The sequence below is a fragment of the Poecilia reticulata genome, linkage group LG17 (genome assembly GCF_000633615.1).
Source record: "Poecilia reticulata strain Guanapo linkage group LG17, Guppy_female_1.0+MT, whole genome shotgun sequence".
Lineage (NCBI taxonomy): Eukaryota > Metazoa > Chordata > Actinopteri > Cyprinodontiformes > Poeciliidae > Poecilia > Poecilia reticulata.
In genome coordinates, this window is record NC_024347.1 from 29,011,325 (window position 1) to 29,028,983 (window position 17,659).

Below are 17,659 nucleotides of genomic sequence, written 5' to 3' on the forward strand. Positions count from 1 at the left end.
TGGATGGATGGATGGATGGATGGATGGATGGATGGATGGATGGATGGATGGATGGATGGATGGATGGATGGATGGATGGATGGATGGATGGATGGTTAATCTGAATACTCAACGCTAAGCAGAGCGAATACTCCAAGTACTTTCAATTAGCTTCATGCTAATACTTGAAGTTCATAAACGACAATATTGTTGTTTTGAAATCATTTTCAAATAACATGATAGTAATGGCATAATAATTCAAGTTTGCCCTCCCAATGATTCATGAACTTTAATGTCTAACAAGCATTTAACACTAGAACTGGAAGACAATTAAGTATTCAAAATAAATAAACAAAAACAACTGACAAAAATAATAAAGTGGCGATTCTTTCTAAAAAAAAAAGGGGGGGAGGGGGGCTAGGGAAGATTACCCCTTTTCTGAGGCTTATCTACTTCATTAAAACATACTTTTAAAGTTTAGTTAAAAGGAAAAGAAAAAAAACTAAACTTAAACTTCAAATAGAATGCAAAGAATATCTCAATCTTTCGGCTTATGCAGCTCATCAACATTGTTCAATCACGTATCATCTAAGGTAGCGGTTCTCAACGTGGGCGGTACCGCCCCCCAGGGGGCGTTCAGAGGACGGCAGGGGGCGCAGGCGGACATTTTTACAAAAGGGGGGCGCTGGGGTGGCTTTGGGGGGCGTTTGGTCGAAGGTAAACTTTACACCTTAAATCCACAACAATACCAGTTTAGACTTTGAGCAACTTGGTAAAACTGTATTGTGTAACATTAAATCATGCTTGGCTGCAGCTGTACCGATGGCAGCTCTTCTTCTATTCAGTGTTTTTAGCTTCTTGGCTCCGCTCCGCATCAGTTCAGCGTTACACCGGCTGATGACGCTGCTGTGATTCACTTTGTCTGGTATGTAGGCTACATATGTTTTGGCAGTTCTGTGATCATGTCAACGCAGCAATTTATATTAAAAAGTGTTTTATTTCCGTTTAAAAGCTGCCCGCTACCATGGAAGGACAACAGAAAATCGCTCTTATAAACATGTAATTACTAAAATCACGATGTCACTTTGTATCCCTCTGAAAAATTAACCCATTTAAATAAAGAAATAAAGAAATCCCTCTATGGGTGATATCACGATACAGAGCGTTCATTTTATACCGTTAACACGGTGCTGTAAGTGGTCCGGTATGAAACGGGGGTGATGGAACAACACAGCACTTTTAAATTTCAATAATCAGAATACCGAAATTGTTTCCGTTGTTTTAAAAGGTTTATGTCAGTCTGCCTTTCCCCCATCGATGTTTCCCGACCGCCCTGCACCTTAGGGAGTTTAAAAAAACAACAACAACAACAAAAAACGCTGCGCACATTGCGCAAAACTCTGAAACATGAGAAGCGGGCAAAACGGAGCGTTCCGTTCTTCGCTCCGTTTTGCCCGCTTCATCTATAGATGTGAATTATGGCATAAAAACAGAGAATCCGACGCTGAACAGTGAAAAATCAACACACATGATGATTAGGCGGCGCAGCAGGTGATGAGTGAAAATTACTGATGGTCAATAAACGATCAAATAAATCTAGCAACAGGAAAGAAACTAAAGTGGACACAGAAATAAACCAAAAGAGGATAATATTAATCAAAAGAAACTAAATGGAAATGAATAAAGAACAAAATGCAAGAATAAACTAAGAAACTAAAGTAAAGAGGAATAAACTGGTATGACAAGACCTTTCGAGCAATAATTAATACAGAGACTGTATGGCAAGAATAAACAGACACTATTTCCAGATGAAAGATAAAATAATATTGTTGAAGTGCCATGGGCAGGGGCGCAACTACACATTATTCGGGTGGATGCGAAAACATAAATCGGCGCCCCCCTCACGAAAAAGCGTAGAAACATACGCTCGCTTCCCCCCAGCCCCCCTCCTCCAGACGCCGATACGTTTAGGGCAAAACTCGCTACATTTACCCCGTTATGTGCGCGAGGTGAAGGCGCGTAAGGCGTGCTGAAGTGTACGGGAAAACATAATCGGTGTGTCGATTCAAAACATCTACAATAATGATAGTAACATTAATGATAAAATAATTGTCAGTGCAAAGTAGCCTACAAATTCTTTGGTGGGGGGCGGTGAGGGACCTGGATAAAGGCTAGGAGGGCGCTGGCCCGAAAAAGGTTGAGAAACACTGATCTAAGGTCATCATCATCTCTCCACTTCTAGTCATACTGGTTGTTTCTTAAACGCTGCGACCGGCTGATTCTCCACCTGAGGCTAAAGGTAGTTTGAATGGATTTAAATGGAAACCAGCTCCCAGGAAGGATTACTAAGCCTATTTGGCTCCAGGGATGAACAGCGACACACTGTATCACAACACAAAAGGCCATCTGTTTCAACAAGCAAACGATTGTTCAGTAGATTTACTATTTCTCACACACTGATATTTTAGATGTACTACACCATGGGAGGTGCTAAAGGACAAAAACTGTTTTGTTTAGGCGTGGTTTCACTTTAAAAAAAAAAAAGACAAATATTCTTTCTACAAATTCAAACGATGACAAAAATGTGCAGATTAAACACTTGTAGGCTTTAACATTGTGTCCATTCCTCCTGCAGAGCGGCGCAGAGAGCAGCCCAGCCCTTTGGCACTTCAGAACGTGAGATCTCCACCCAGGCCGTGTCAGACCAGTGCACACATATGAGGAGGAGGAGGAAGAAGAGGAGGAAGAGGAGGAGGAAACTGCTCCACTACTGGTTGTGAAAACAGACTCACTGTTTCCTTCAAGGTTAACACCAACGGTGGAGGGAACAGAAAGGGGTTTCACCAAAACCTTTCTATTCACCATCAAGTCACGCCCAACAATAACTCATCTCAACCAAACTCCTCTGACTCAGACTCGCCTCCACTCCACTGTAACTTTAAGAGAACGGGATTTTTTAGGACATCGCACCAATTTAACCCTTAGATGTCTGAACTAATTCAGCTGTTTTTGAATATTTCTTATTTTTATCTTCAGCACACCCATCAGACCACACTTCACTTAAACTTACTTTATTAACATACTAAACATAAAAAACATCAAAACTTAAACCATCTAAAATAACCAACTTAAGTTAAAGTGGAAAATTTTAGAGGGTTTTCCTTCCACAATATTTCTATTAAATTAAATTCAGTTTATTTATTTATAATTCAAAACACACCAACCAAAGGTCATATGGGGCCTTAAACAGAAATAGTTTTGCACTCTAAAAAGTGTTTTCTGGCTGCAGTTCATCTTATGGACTTATTTATATTAATTTCACTTAATTCTTTTGCTTTTGCTATGACAATTTACTTTTTGTGTTTATTTAACTCAAAACTTACAAATCTTTAACCTAAAGGAACTATTTACTTTGACTTTACTTGAAATAATTAAGTTCGATACCACATTTGTATCCCTCGTCTGACACAATGACTCAAGCTAACCAGGGACAGATTCCCWGGTAAGCCACCATGGCTCTGTGGGTAGAGCAGTTGTCTTGTGATTGGAAGGTTGACGGTTCAATTCCAGCTCCCTCCTGCCACATGTCAATGTGACCCCTGGGCACTTAACCCCAACTGATCTGTGCATTAAATAATTGTGTGAATGTAACTCTAGTGTAAAGCGCTTTCAGTGGTCAAAATGACTGGAAAAGTGCTATGTAAGTTTATTTACCATTTTTGAAGTAAACTAAATGATTTGAGTAAGACTGACTTAAATCTGTTATCATAAACATACTTAATAAATTTGTTAAAAATTAACAAATTGGATGATTATAATATATTGAATTGGTTAAACGTAATAAATTAGGTTGGATAAATTTAATAAATTCAGTTGGATAAACTTAATTGAATTGCTTTACCTACAGAAGCAATTCAATTAAGTTGGTTCAACTATTTTCTTTTTAGAGTGTGGGGACCATTCTGTTCAAACCATCAGCACCATTAACAGTGGGGAAACGTGGGAGAGGAGGCAGAGCCTTTAATTTGCTGAGATGTTTATGGACAAATCAAATCTCAGACACAAAGAAAAGGTCAAACTACAGGAACAACAATCATTTCTCTGCTGTACAAATTCTTTAAATGTTAAAACATTTCGGTTTATACAGAAACCATCAAAAGTAAACTAGATATCTATACACCAGAATAAATAAAGTAAATTCAAGCTCTATGCTTTTACAGACTTCTTTTATGCTTCAAATTTCACCATAGCAATGCTTTTTTTTTTTTAGGAATAATTGGGGCAAAGTTCTCTCAAGGTTTCAGAAAAATGCTAATTTGTTCAGTCTGAGTTGTGTTTGGTTGCGTCATGGTAACAACAGAAAACATAGTATTGGTTCTGCCTGCAGCCTGTAGTTTACCCGTCTGACTTCATTCCTCCAGAAACGCATAATTCACACTTCTGATAGACTGACCAGATAGCTTCTTCATTTATAAAGTTTAGTCATCTAACTCAACATGAAATGAACCACATCTGAGCATCAAAAGCTTTTTATATGTTTAAATTATTAGAGTTAACCAGCTTGTTTCCCTCAGTGATCACATGAACAACATTCCTGTTATGCTCCTCTGGTTTTCCAGCCTTCTGGTTAATCAAGTAATTATGAAGAACAGCTGAAACTGAACTACTTTCTAAAGCTCGACTGTGAATCAAACTAACTCTGAAATGAAGAATCTAGAGTTGAAGACTTTGGAAGGACAATTAAAGCCAAACTTAAAAAGCTGCAGAACAAGACCAACGACCCGGAGCGATAAAAACTGAGCTACCCTTTGTTTCTACTACAGCAGAACATGAAAGAGCCGTTCACTGTGAGCTTATTTTCAAAGTAATCAAAGTGTCATTACCTCAGACTCTGTGCTGCTGCCCACAAGGGTTATCAAATCTCATTCCAGGAATATTTGCAGGGAGACGAGATCAAGTCCAGTGAGAACGAGGCCACTGAAATATCATCAGAACTGCTTCACTGCTCACCTTTCCACCAAGAATGTGTTTATCCAATATCACACATCTATGCTACCACACCGTCTACGTCTCATTCTTAAACCACTGGGTTCATTATTTTTATGTCAATCCATCATTTACTGGTGCAACTGACTCCATGCAAGAGTTTCTCATCGAATGAATTGAGGTTTCTGTCAGTTTTTAAATAATAATAACATATTCAATTGCATTTAATTTTCATCATCAAGCTGAACAAAGGTGTGCACATCAACCAGATAAATACATGTAACGTTTTCTCCATAATGAAAAAAATAAATAAATTAATTAAAAGACTGCCTCAAGTTTTGAGCTATTCATCTGCAGTGACCTGAACTTAATCGCATAACTATGTTCAGGTCAAACTGTGGGATGCAGATAAACTAATACTGAACATTAAGTTCCGCTTGTTAATAAAAATTAGATTGATTAATTAATCCATTACAAAACCTTGAACTAGCTTTATAAAATTTGACAACTACAAATAAAACATCCGACAGAAAATTTCAGAGATTTTCAATTCTGTATCAACTTATTAACCTGAACACCAAAAAAAGAAAAAACATTTACATTCTGTGCAGAGATACAAAATGCCATATTATACGATGAACGGATTTTCCAGCAGATATTAACCATTATCATAAGAACTAATATGGACTTGTCGCCATTGTTGTATGTATTTTGTTTTTTTTAATGTCTTCACTGCTGTTTGAACAACAAACAGCCCCCAGGAGATAAGGAAGTTTACTTAACTAATTAGATGATTTGATCAAACATCGATTAAATTCATGTCATTTTACAGTCAGGATAGATAAATTCCCTCTTGATTCCAACATTTCAGAGCGTACAGGCCCAGATGTGAGCAGACTGTGTGACGGTGTCATGGGGAGCTGTGAGGTCAGTGTGACAGAGGTGAAGCAGATACAGTATCTTCTGCGAGGACAGCGAAGGCTGAGTGTCATTCAGGGCCAAAGTTCACCGCTGCTCGTCACAGTTTCACCTCATGTTAGACGAATCAACTCTTTAAATTAGGAAAACGATGAGCTGACCAGCAGCAGCTCTGTCTGATTTCATTAGAAACGCTGCAGCAGGTTTAACACCTCTGTGAACTACATCTAGTGAAAAGCAGTAGTCAGCGATTTTCTCTCCTCTCTTATGGCTGTTATTGATGACCATCATATTTGTGCTGCTGTGCGCTTATAAAATAAAAGATGGCATCGTTCAATCTGCTGCACTGATAAAGAAACTTCATTTTAAAGACTCACACATTTTGTCATGTATTTCTCTTTAACTTCACTTATGGAAAACTTATTTTACTCTTAAGAAATCAGACAGATGTAACACCTAATGATGCACCGATCCACTTTTTTCCGATATCTGAGGTTCAGTTTCGGCCGATACGGATCTGATTCAGAAAAACAGCGCTTACTTTAAAAACAGACATAAATGTACTAAATTATAAAAGTATTTGATGACTCCACGAGTGCGCTTGTTTAAACTTTAATTTGTTCTGTCAGTGCAATTAGGAGTGTAACAGCCAATGAAAGATAAATAATAAAGAAACTGATAAATACAATAGGTTGACTATTGTGGTCAAACCTGTAAAAATTAACTCCAATAAATCTTCTGTTAAATGGTTCAGAAAGTGCAAAAAGAAATTATAAATATAATGAAAAATAAATGATAAAGTATGACGTCACTCAGAGCACAAAACATAGAATTAGACTGGCTAGATCTGCCCTTATGGATTGGGCACATTGACACTGATATCCGCTCCAAAATATTTTTAAGATTGTGACCAATACAGATATTAATACTGAATCAGTGCAGCTCTAATTAACACCACCTAAAGAGCTATTAAGGTGAGAAAATAAAATCCTAATGAATCGACTCATACGACCAAAACTTTCCACTCCAACATATCTGATCTTTTATGCACACGTCCACTTCAAATACATTCCTGCATTCTCAGAATGCAAGGAACTGGTACTGCATGCCGTTTGTCATTATGAAGACAAAAATGACAGCAATGTGGAAGATGTGTGTCCAGTCGACCTCCTCCTCGCCCATTTCATAAGCTTCACTACACACCGACATGCAGCTATGACAAGAATGGCAGGAATTACAGTAGACTGAGTCCTGAACGACAGCTTCAAGAGTTCACTGGCTTTTAATTGCATTTCTAACAAGGGAAATGAAAATAAAGCAGTTAATTATCTGAGTCAGGCCAACAACCATTAATGATTGAATTTCCTGACAGAAAAATCAGATGTTGCTGGTTTGTTTCTCTGTTTTTGCTCCTAGATGTCACCAGAGTAATTTTACTGGAACATATGGTCTGGTAAAATGTCAACAAACCTAAAGCGACACTTTAAGCGGTTTTAGCATGTATGTAATTATGCAGTCTAACCTATTTTTAGCTTATATTACTAGTTTTGTTTTCAAAAGCAACAAAAACTCCTGAATTAAGCCCGTCACAATAACACATTTTCCTGGACAATAAACTAATCTAGAAATTATTGTGATAAATGATAATATTGTTGTTTTAAGACCATTTTCAAGCAATGTATTGATAATGGCACAATAATGTAAATTTGCTCTATCATAGACCAATAAACTTTAATTTTGCTAAGAACTGGAAGGTATCTTAAATTTTCAGCAACTAAAAACAATAAATAAAACAGCAATAAAAACCAAACACAACCAAAACCCTATAGAAAATGAATTGTGAAGTCTCTGTAAACAAAATTGCCCTTCAAAAAATATTAATAATCTAAATGAAAATGATCAAGCTCATTTTAATTCATCTTGTGACTAATTGATTAATTATGGAAATTATGGAGTTAGTAGTCTGGACAAATTATGACTAAAAATCCCTCTGGGTTGAAAATCTTGCAGAAAACAACAACAAAAACATTCTTATGAACTGATAAACTAAAGGTAGTGCCCACTTGATGATTTAAACTAACATATTTTTACATTTAGTGAGTTTATCACCAATTTAAGAAATTTTAAGTGTCTGCGGATCAGATTTTGATAAAAATAAGAAATTATTTCCTGTTTATTAACAGATCAAGAGGTAGATTGACTCAGATTTCATTTTAAAACAAGCACAAATATTGATTTCCTCACAAAAAAATAACAGATTTCTGATATTATCCTTCTTTTGTGGTGGACAAACCAGTGATTGAACTAGGACGTCTTATTTTTAACAGACTTAAAGAGCTACTTAATACCAAGTCCAATCTGGAGTCAGAAGGTAAAAATGAGTGTTAACCATGGCTGAGATTCTGCTCCTGATCCATTTGATGCATAGCCACATTCCTAAGTAAAGACAACAAAACGCTGATAGGATCAAATCAGGACTCACCCAGGGTGGCAGCTCCGTTGCTGGCAGACTCCGCCTCGCGGTCGTATCCTTGTGATCTAGGAACGCCAAAGCCTGGTTTATCCTGTAGTCCTTGCTGCCATGGTTCTTCCTCCAGTAAAAAAGCATGGCGAGTCCAATCAGAACCCAGCTGAAGCTGAACTCAAAGTATCCCAATATGTAGATGGGGAATATGATGGCAAATGTTTTGGCAAATTTAATCCACATTTGAGAGACGTCGGCCAGTGAAGACGTCTGCTCCTCTTCCAGCTCCTCCGGGGCCAGAGGCGGACCCGGTGGCGGCGGTACCTGGTTCCCGTTGGGCGCCGGGACCGGTCCATTCGCCCTGGTGCCTGGTCCTGCAGTACCCTCCATCCTGTTGCTCATTTCCTCACTGTAAAGACATTTTTGACAGTGATTTTTAGGGGAGCCTTTCACAGTATTATCACAGGGATGTGGAGTCGTCCTCAGACAGGACGCTCTTATTGGGTGGTGACAGCGCTTTGGCACACCGCAGAGGCAGACATACAGAGCTGGCACAGGCCACTGAAAAGCTGCAACAATGGCAGCCAGCAGGCTAAACATAGCGCTAAATAAACTGGGTGGAGTTAGGAGTGAAAGAAGAAGGTTATGACTTTGATTTAAATATTAGAGGAGGATTTCAGGGCTCAGAAAACAATTAAAACAATGTAAACAAGGGAATAAGTGTGAGACAAGACATTATTATTGCAGCAGGTATGAAGCTCAACTGTCTATTAAAAAGAAGATTGCTTAAGCTGCTACAAAAATACCTGGCAGGGTTATTTTTGCTGATGGGTAGAGCTGGAAAGTAAATAAAATATTATAGATATGGCAATAGATGAATATCACTGAACCGCACAGCATTCTGGGCGATGTAGGCAGAGGAAAGGCAACCTCTCACAGCCAGCTATAGGTAAGGTTGGTGGCATCAACTGACGCTCTGCGGTTACCTAGCAACTCACTCACTATTTGGTTACCTAGCAACTCACTCACTCTTTGGTTACCCAGGAACACGTTGAGCAACTTGCACTGCAGCAGTTTAAGGTTTTGCCAGTGTGTCTTCTCATTACTGATTAAAAATTTTAAAAACAACAGTGTGGATAAAAGTAATTCAGTAATCGCATTTTCCAAAACTGGATTAAAAAAAAAAAAAAAGCAACAAACTTCCCTCCTCTGATTAACTGAAGTGTAGTTAAAATTACATTAAACAAATGTAATTTAAAAAAAATGTTATTGCTTCTTTAAATTTATGATAGAAATTAGAGATGTGCCGATCCGGTTTTTTCCTGCCGATTCCGATCACCCATGGGGGCCGATCACCGATACCGATCACATAATAATTATTTTTTTAATCATAAGCACTACCGGTTACATTATGTGGAAAAAGGAACCATGAATTCACCTTAATTTAGACAAAAACCTGTTTTTAATAACTTTTTCCAAGMAAAAAACAAAACAGGCATTGTGCAAATTGTACTGCTATTGTTAATACTATCTTTAACAGACTGATAACATATGAAGGCTCTGAAGAGGCTAAATAATGCAAAAAGTCAAAATAAAACTTCTCAACATTGCCAAAAAAATTCAAGTATAAAACTTAACATTCAAAGGCAAATACAGGTTCCATTACAATAAACAATCCAGAGTTACTGAATGAAAACTTCCTGATAGCATGGTGGCTAGCTGATTACTGCTAGCTCTGAGTGGCTGTTTCTGACTGAGCGGAGTAATTATGCAGAACAGGGAGGAGATCGATTATTTTTTCAGAGATTATATGTCTCATATCAGGACAGCAAAAGTTTTAATACGTATGTAAAATGTATTTTTTTTTTAAGTTAGGTGCTGCAGCTTTAAGCAGAGGTTCGGTGTGAGAGTCACTACCAGGTGGAGCAGAAGCGGCGCTCCGTCTGTGAAATATTACTACCTGTAGCGTAGCAGCGGTTTGACAGCGAGAACAGAACCAGCGTCTTACATCGCAGCTCGAAGATTTAAATAATTTTGCGGGTTATTTGTTTAGCTTTCTGACCGTCATGCTAATCCGGGTGAGTGTTTATAGCTGTGCGCTGCTTTACCTGCTATCTGATCCTCCATGTCTTTTTTACTGCAGTGAGCCTCGATGTAGCCCAACTCCGTCAAGTATGTCATTGTTTTTACGTCGTATTAGTTTCGTTGTGTTGATGCATTTTGACCTGCTTCAATGTTCCGCCGCAACACGCAAACGTCCCCATTCACTCAGTGCGTTGTAGTTCCACATCGCTTAGGATTTGTTGCTGCACGTTTGCGCAGTGTGAAGGAAAGAGGAGACCAGTTGCACAGGCAGGCTGCGAAAGGAGATGCAGGTGATCGGTTTGTGTGATTGGCAACAAGAGCCAATGATCGCCGATCACCGATCATACACTTTTTCACGGAAATCGGCCAATTATGATCGGTGGCCGATCGATCGGCACACCTCTAATAGAAATTATTTAATGGCAAAGAAAGAATTGGTCAATCACATTGACTTTTGATTATTACGTTGACTGCAAAACTGCAGGAATGGGACAATTACAAAATGTTTAAAAATTTTTTTTTGATTTTTTTTTTTAAACATTTGGTAAATCTTTAAACCAGCGGTGTCGAAATCCAGGCCTCGAGGGCCGGTATCCTTCAACATTTAGCGGCGTCTCTGTCCAACACACTTAAATCAAACCTGAATTACCTCCAGCATGCAGTCAGGCTCCACAGAGCTCTGATAATGGCCCAGTTATCTGATTCAGGTGTGCTGAAGAGGAGAAACATCAAAAAAATACCAGGCCTTCAGGACTGTTGACATGTCTGATGTAACTGATATCTGACCCACATCAAGAGGAAACATGAACACATCATCTCTATTTAAAATATGGTCATAAATTCAGGTGGACAGCATCAAAACAAACCGTCTCACATGTTCAACACATTAGTTTGCTGTACACATGTCTTTTTTGTTTTTAAAAAGTTTGACCTAAATAGCTACATGGTGATAACCCTGTTAAGTAAAAATAAACATCAGATGCAATAATGAATTCAAAAATTGCTTTTATATGTCAAACGTAGATGAATATAGCTTGTAGAGATTTAAATTAATAGCACTGTCATAAAATGTTGGAATGTGAAAAGTCACCTTTGCTATGTATGCATTAAAAAGCTTTATAAATACCACTGCTATAAATCTATGGTAGCATTTGCCATCTAGAAACTCTACATCCTATAAATGTCAACTACTTCAACTCATTTGAAGCAATTAGCCTGACTTTTCTTTAAAATCAAACTTCCTTTAAATAAAGTTGGATACCCATAAAATGCTGTTTTGATATATTGTTGTAAATTGCTATTAAAACAAGCTTTCTTCTGCACATGCCTGTGGCGACACATAAGGAAATTGATCAGAGTTCTTTTGAGTATGCCCAATTGTAACTTTTTGTTACTACATGTTTTCATTAAATATCTCCCACACAGTGTTTACTTGTAAAATATTTCAGCTGCATTTATTTTAGCAACAATAGCACACATAGATGTAGTTCTAAAGAAGAACAGGGCTGACTTCATCAGCTACTTTGAGCCAGGTAGCTATAAAAGTCAGATGCACTGGCTAATGTATTCCAGTAAGGTGATTTACAAGTTTCAGTATTTCCTGCAGATCTGCCACTCCACCCATTGCTTCAGTCAAAAACGACACCAGAGGCAGACAGATGGAGTTAAAATAAGTCCAAGCTGTGCCTAAAACATAAAAGGTGGAGTCTTTGCAACTCAAATGCTGTCAATATTTTCAAACACCAGCTGATCGCCTGGCTTCTTGTGCCTTTCGTGATGTCATCTACTGATATATATATATATATATATATATATGTATACACACAAATCAGCGTGTTTTCAGTGCACTTAATAAAAAGATGTATTTTGTGAAGTCGTGTAATCCTGCATGGCATTTTTTTACTGTCATTGAACAGAAAGAAACTATATCACTTGGTACCATCCTTAAACAAATGTTACTATAAATAAATAAACAATATTGTGCTTAGCTAATTAATTATTCCACAGCATGTTGTTATTAAAAGTCAACTTCATCTGCTGTCATGCCATCTAAAAAGTATTGAAAAGGATATTAATAGTGAAATTACTTGCAGGATAACTATGCATGTCATTCGGTTAAATTTGGTTTCAATAATAATTCCCAACTCTTTTTGGTTTAATATTTTAGCTTTGTAAAGTCTCACTTCATTCCTCTACCATTACTCACTGCAACGAATGCTCAAAGCTGTTATGAAAGCAGAGATTTAACCAACATATTTAACGTTTTTTTAGGGTATGTCAAAGCCGAATCAAATAAAATTGAATAATTAATACATTTTTTATCAACAAACCACTTTTGACGAGTCCAAATTTGATGTTTGATATTATGTATCTTAACTGGGACAGTTTTTGAACCGAGTCCGCCGTGACGACACAGTGACACGTATAAAGGCACTTCACCGGTGTTACGTACAGTAAAAAAAACAACTACTTGTTCCTCAACGGCTAAAACTGAGCAAACAGCCCACTCACCTATATCCTCCAGCAGCATTCGCTCTATCCGAACCAAAAAAAATTCAATCGAGCAGCTGCTTCCTCTGCATGCCGACCAGCTAAACTCCGACAGCCCTGTTCCCTCTTCTGTTCATCCTCCAGTCCGTGAAGGAGAGCCGTCCGTCTTAGCAAATCTGCAGGAAGCTGTCATCGCGAGAAAACAGGTCACCGACAAGGAGGGAGCTTCAAACAAGACCCAGCTACAACAGACGCGGGCGCCATCTGGTGGCGGAAAATAACGGTCACGTTATCCAAACGACTCAGCTCATTTTAATCCGTTCATGGCGGAACGTTCAGTTCAGCGAGGCAGGTGCAAAAACAACAGAAAGAAGGTTTGACTATATTTAACGAGAGAAAATATTCAGCTGATGCCAAAATTATGTAGCCTATTAATATAAGTAAATAAAAAAACTATTCTAAGTCTGAAATGAGTTTTAATTATCCCTAATTTACATTAAATTGTGTAAAAAGTTGTGATCAAAATGGAAAAAGTCATAAATTCAAAATTTTTTCCAGCAAATGGCCTCCAATAAATGTTCTTCGATCACCATTCCACATTTGAATTGTAATTAATCTATTAAAAGCACATTTAGGTGCCACAAAGCAAAGTGTCCTTTACTTTGAAATTAAAGATAATGCACACTTATTTTAACGACAAATACATTATACTGTAGATAAAAAAGATTAGAATATTTACATTTGTTGGTAGTAATGCTTCCCTAATTAAATCCAAATCAATTTATAAAGCATATTTAAAAGCAACAAGTGTGTCAAAGTTCTGCACATGCTAATAAAAAATATATAAATGCAAAACAAAGCACAGACATTGAAAAGAGTCTAAATAAAAGAAAATAACATTAGAGCATATCAACTCTTAACTAATCAGTTGTGAATGCATAAAATGTGTGTTTTAAAAGAGACAAATTTAAAATAATAAAAAGTGTCCATTAGCGTCAACAACCTGTGCTGGAGATCCAAATCAGATTAGCATGTGAGGACCACAAAACAAAAACAGCCTCCTGGACTCGGACTGGGCTTTGCTAAAGTTTACTGTTTGACTGTCTCTTCTATTTTTACCTCCAGTTACAGATGCAATCATTGTCAAACTCGGTGGTCAGTCAACAGCGTTTGCACAGAGATCATTTTCCCACTAGATGTCAGAGAAGTGCTTGTATGCAGCTCAGCTGTGGTAAAACAGCAGCCAATATCACAGCTGAAAAACTGATAATCACTTTATGAAGAACCTATTTTAAGATCCATTTTATTTTGTTTTATTATTATTATAACATATATATCTGTAGTTGTCACTTAATTAGGTTATTTGTACCTTTAAACTTTTATTGTTGATTAAAAGCAAGAAATTAGATGGTGATAAAAATGAGACGACAGACAAAAGCAGCCTGGTGACATCTTTCCCCCTCTGTCTCAATCTGGAGGGTACATTTTGTTAAAGAAGCTGCGATGTTTAAATCTGTTTTATACACAAGCCATAAAACACTAGGAGACAACTGACGGCTGGTTAGCATTCCTGTGCCAGCGTATTTCAACACGTCGCTGCGACGGTCTGGCTTTGTGTGAATCTGTGCCACTTGATCCTCACTCTGCTTCCAGATGGAAACCATGTACACAGAGGCAGAGAGTGTTTACACAGAAGGAGAGGGATGTTCCTGTAAGGGTATATTTCTGTCCTCTTCTAGTTCCAGACACCCCGACTTGAAGTGTTTGGGATCACACTGCACATTTTATCAGCTCACACTGAAACTGACCTCTAAAGATACTTGGTGAGCTTTCTTCCTACAAAACACAGGATTCTCAGTTAACTTTACCACTGCAGCTGCATTATGAGGACAGTGGCATTTATTTGATGATTTAAATTAAATAGAGAGGAGTGGCAGAAAAAAAACCTCTCATGATCCTGCAATCTGAAAAAGAAACTACTGAAAAAATCCCAGAACGTTACTGGGAGTAACTGGGATGTCTTGATAGTTGCAAGGAAACTTTTCAGCAATATCCAGATCCTACATAGCCAAAGCAAGAGACATGTTCAGATAGTTTTAACATGTTAAATAATCTTTTTAAAAAGGTTAAATTAGTTAAAAATTGTAAGTTGGTATTAAATACGTTGATGTTATCATGAAAGGACAGTTTAGTCAGATTTAAAACACTTTTCACTGTCTCTTCTTGAAAACAAAAGTCATATGTCTATTGTAAATAATGTATTTAACCCTTTATGACCAAAACATAATCTGGATATAATTGTTTCCTCCTTCCTATTTTGTCCTGTTCTCCTCGTTATGCTAACTTTCCTTCGAATGCCGTAAAGCCATCCGTGTTACAATATTTTATTAAAATTTATAAAAACTAAACAGCCTTCAGTGTTATTACTGTATTGCTTTTACATCTAAAATAAATATTTCTCACTATTACAGCTAGTCGTGGATCCCTTTGGTCTTTATTTTGAAAGTCAGAGGGAGAAATGGAGGGAGCATCCCAGCGTTGCCAGCTTGACAGCAGAAGTCAGCTGTGGGTAAATGATCTCTCTGCTCACTCAGCTCAGTGGAAGCGACTAGTGTGGATACAAGACATCCCAATCTGGGCTTTTGTGCTTCTCTTCTGCACCATTTCTGGAAATTAACAATGATTCAAACTCTTTTCACCAGAAAGAAACGCTCTGGAATGGAGTTCAAATGAAGTGATTAAAGCCTGAGTTTCTCCTGTTAGGACATCTGACTGGTTTGTGTCTACCTGAGGACTGATCATGAGAAGTTTGAGCCTCCTCACCTTTTTTCTCTGGATGCGTCCACTCATGGTGAGTTTTCTGACATGTTCGAAAGTCATGCACAGCAAGGAAGTTGGTAAAAAATGTGGGGTTTTCATAAATATGAGCTCAGATTATCTAGTTTGTGGATCTGGAATTAAATGATCCTGGCTAAAAACCTCAGCCATTTATTTGCAAGGCAATGAATTAATTTACATAATAAAATTATTTTCAAGTTGGGTCCACACTATATTTCACCAGGATTACTGATTTCAGCAAAAAGGGAAATGATTATTCTTCTTCCAGAAACCATTTTAATGAAATGAAATAGAAATTTTCCTAAAAGATATTTTGGATACTACTGAATTTGCGATTCCTTTACTGCCTTTTTGCCATGTCGGTTTTAAATACATTTTAATTATCTTCACTGGGTTATCAAAAAATATTTTTAACACATCTAAAAGTCTGTTTTATAAAATAAATATGCTCTATAAAATAAAAGTTTAGGAAATTATGATTTTTCTACAATTTTCCAGCCATGCCGTTTCATTTCTTTTATATCTAAAATCTTCTGATCTTGTTTGTGCAACAGCATCGTTTTAAAACCAGCTGATTTGCTTGGTACGAAGTTGCTCTACTACTGGAAAGGTAAGACAAAATTAGTGCAAATAAATCTAATTTGGTCGTGTCAACAGGAAGTCATCGTCTTACCAGAACAAAGTGACTACATTTTTACAGTTTTGGGCACTTTTTCCTAATATCAGCTGCTTTAATTTAGTTTGCAATCAGAAGAGCTTAATACAACACCCTGTGGTACACCCATTTTACTGTTTTGAATAAATTTAAGATAGAACTAATAAAGTGTTATAGAAAGTTGGTCATATGAGCTTAATTTTAATTTATTCCAACATAAATGGGGTCAACAGGTATATAAATATTTAGTCAAGACGGCATAAAACGATATATTATTTCACATTTACAAAATTTCCTTTTACTTTGTGAATGAGGTAAGGTGACATCTTTTCATTCTGATTTAGATTCATAATCAAATCACTGATTTGTAGAGAAAATTACATTTTAATAATTTAGCCACTAATAAATGAAGAAACTGCATATTTTCATTTGCTGCAGGCACTGCTGTTTTTTGCTGCTGCTGCTGCTGCAGAGGCGTCTTCATCTTGATTAATTGAGATAATTTGTAGAATTAACCTCACACTGTTTGACTGTTCTTTCTGAGGCCTCCTCCAGCTGTAATCCGAGGTTTTTTGTTGTTTTTTTTCCTGAACGTCACACATTATCAGCACTGATCCGCCTCGCAGGACCAACAGTGGAAGCGCTCTCTGTCTCTGCCCGCCGGCCTCGTCACTTTAAATGCAGGCTGGGGTGTAAAATGTTCTCGTCACCCCAAACAAATGTGTGTTTAATCGTGTAAATCCAAGCACTCTGCCACCTCAAACACACAAAGAAATGGCAGCTGAGACACAAACTGTTCTGTGGTTCCTCTACTTACTGACTCGATTACTGTTTTATTTAATTAGTGGTTTAAACGGATCAATTTTTCATCATGCTCAAGGGCAAACAAATTAAGCTAAGTGATTTAGCAGATTTAAATTCATATAAACAATCGTGGAAAGTGGAATCATCAATCATGGACAATTGTGAAATGATGTGTTTTTTTACTTTAGAGGAATATCAACAAAGTTAATGCACACATTAGTAATGAAAACACAGCTGGTGTGAATGATATTTAGTCTGAATGTTTGCTCTGTTCATGACGCTTCCAAAAGGACCAGAAACATCTTTTATCAAAACATTATGAGACCGGTCACATTTCCATTACAAACATACATAAATCTTCGTCAATATTGTTGAAAAAAAACAACATTTTGCAATCGCAGTGTTTCCAATATATAAGAAAAGCAATTAAAATACCATGT

General features: G+C 37.3%; 2 protein-coding genes across 5 annotated transcripts in view; one reads left to right on the forward strand and one right to left on the reverse strand.

Annotated features, from left to right (window-relative positions):
• The window catches only part of esyt2a (extended synaptotagmin-like protein 2a), a 46,941-nt gene extending 33,776 nt beyond the window's left edge, over positions 1–13,165 (reverse strand). For 2 of the 4 annotated variants that reach the window (XM_008434740.2, XM_008434739.2), the window contains exons 1-2: positions 12,944–13,165; positions 8,366–8,756 (exon numbers count right to left, since the gene is read on the reverse strand). In XM_008434740.2, the coding sequence (XP_008432962.1) occupies positions 8,366–8,749 (384 nt within the window). In that variant the 5' untranslated portion in view covers positions 8,750–8,756; positions 12,944–13,165. The remainder of the gene's footprint in view (positions 1–8,365; positions 8,757–12,943) is intronic. The other 2 variants (XM_008434742.2, XM_008434741.2) reach the window with 1 other exon arrangement.
• Positions 13,166–15,520: 2,355 nt separating this feature from the next.
• vipr2 (vasoactive intestinal peptide receptor 2) overlaps positions 15,521–17,659 on the forward strand; it is a 47,669-nt gene continuing 45,530 nt past the window's right edge. The window contains exon 1 of the mRNA XM_008434738.2: positions 15,521–15,773. Within this exon, the coding sequence (XP_008432960.1) occupies positions 15,723–15,773 (51 nt within the window). The 5' untranslated portion in view covers positions 15,521–15,722. The remainder of the gene's footprint in view (positions 15,774–17,659) is intronic.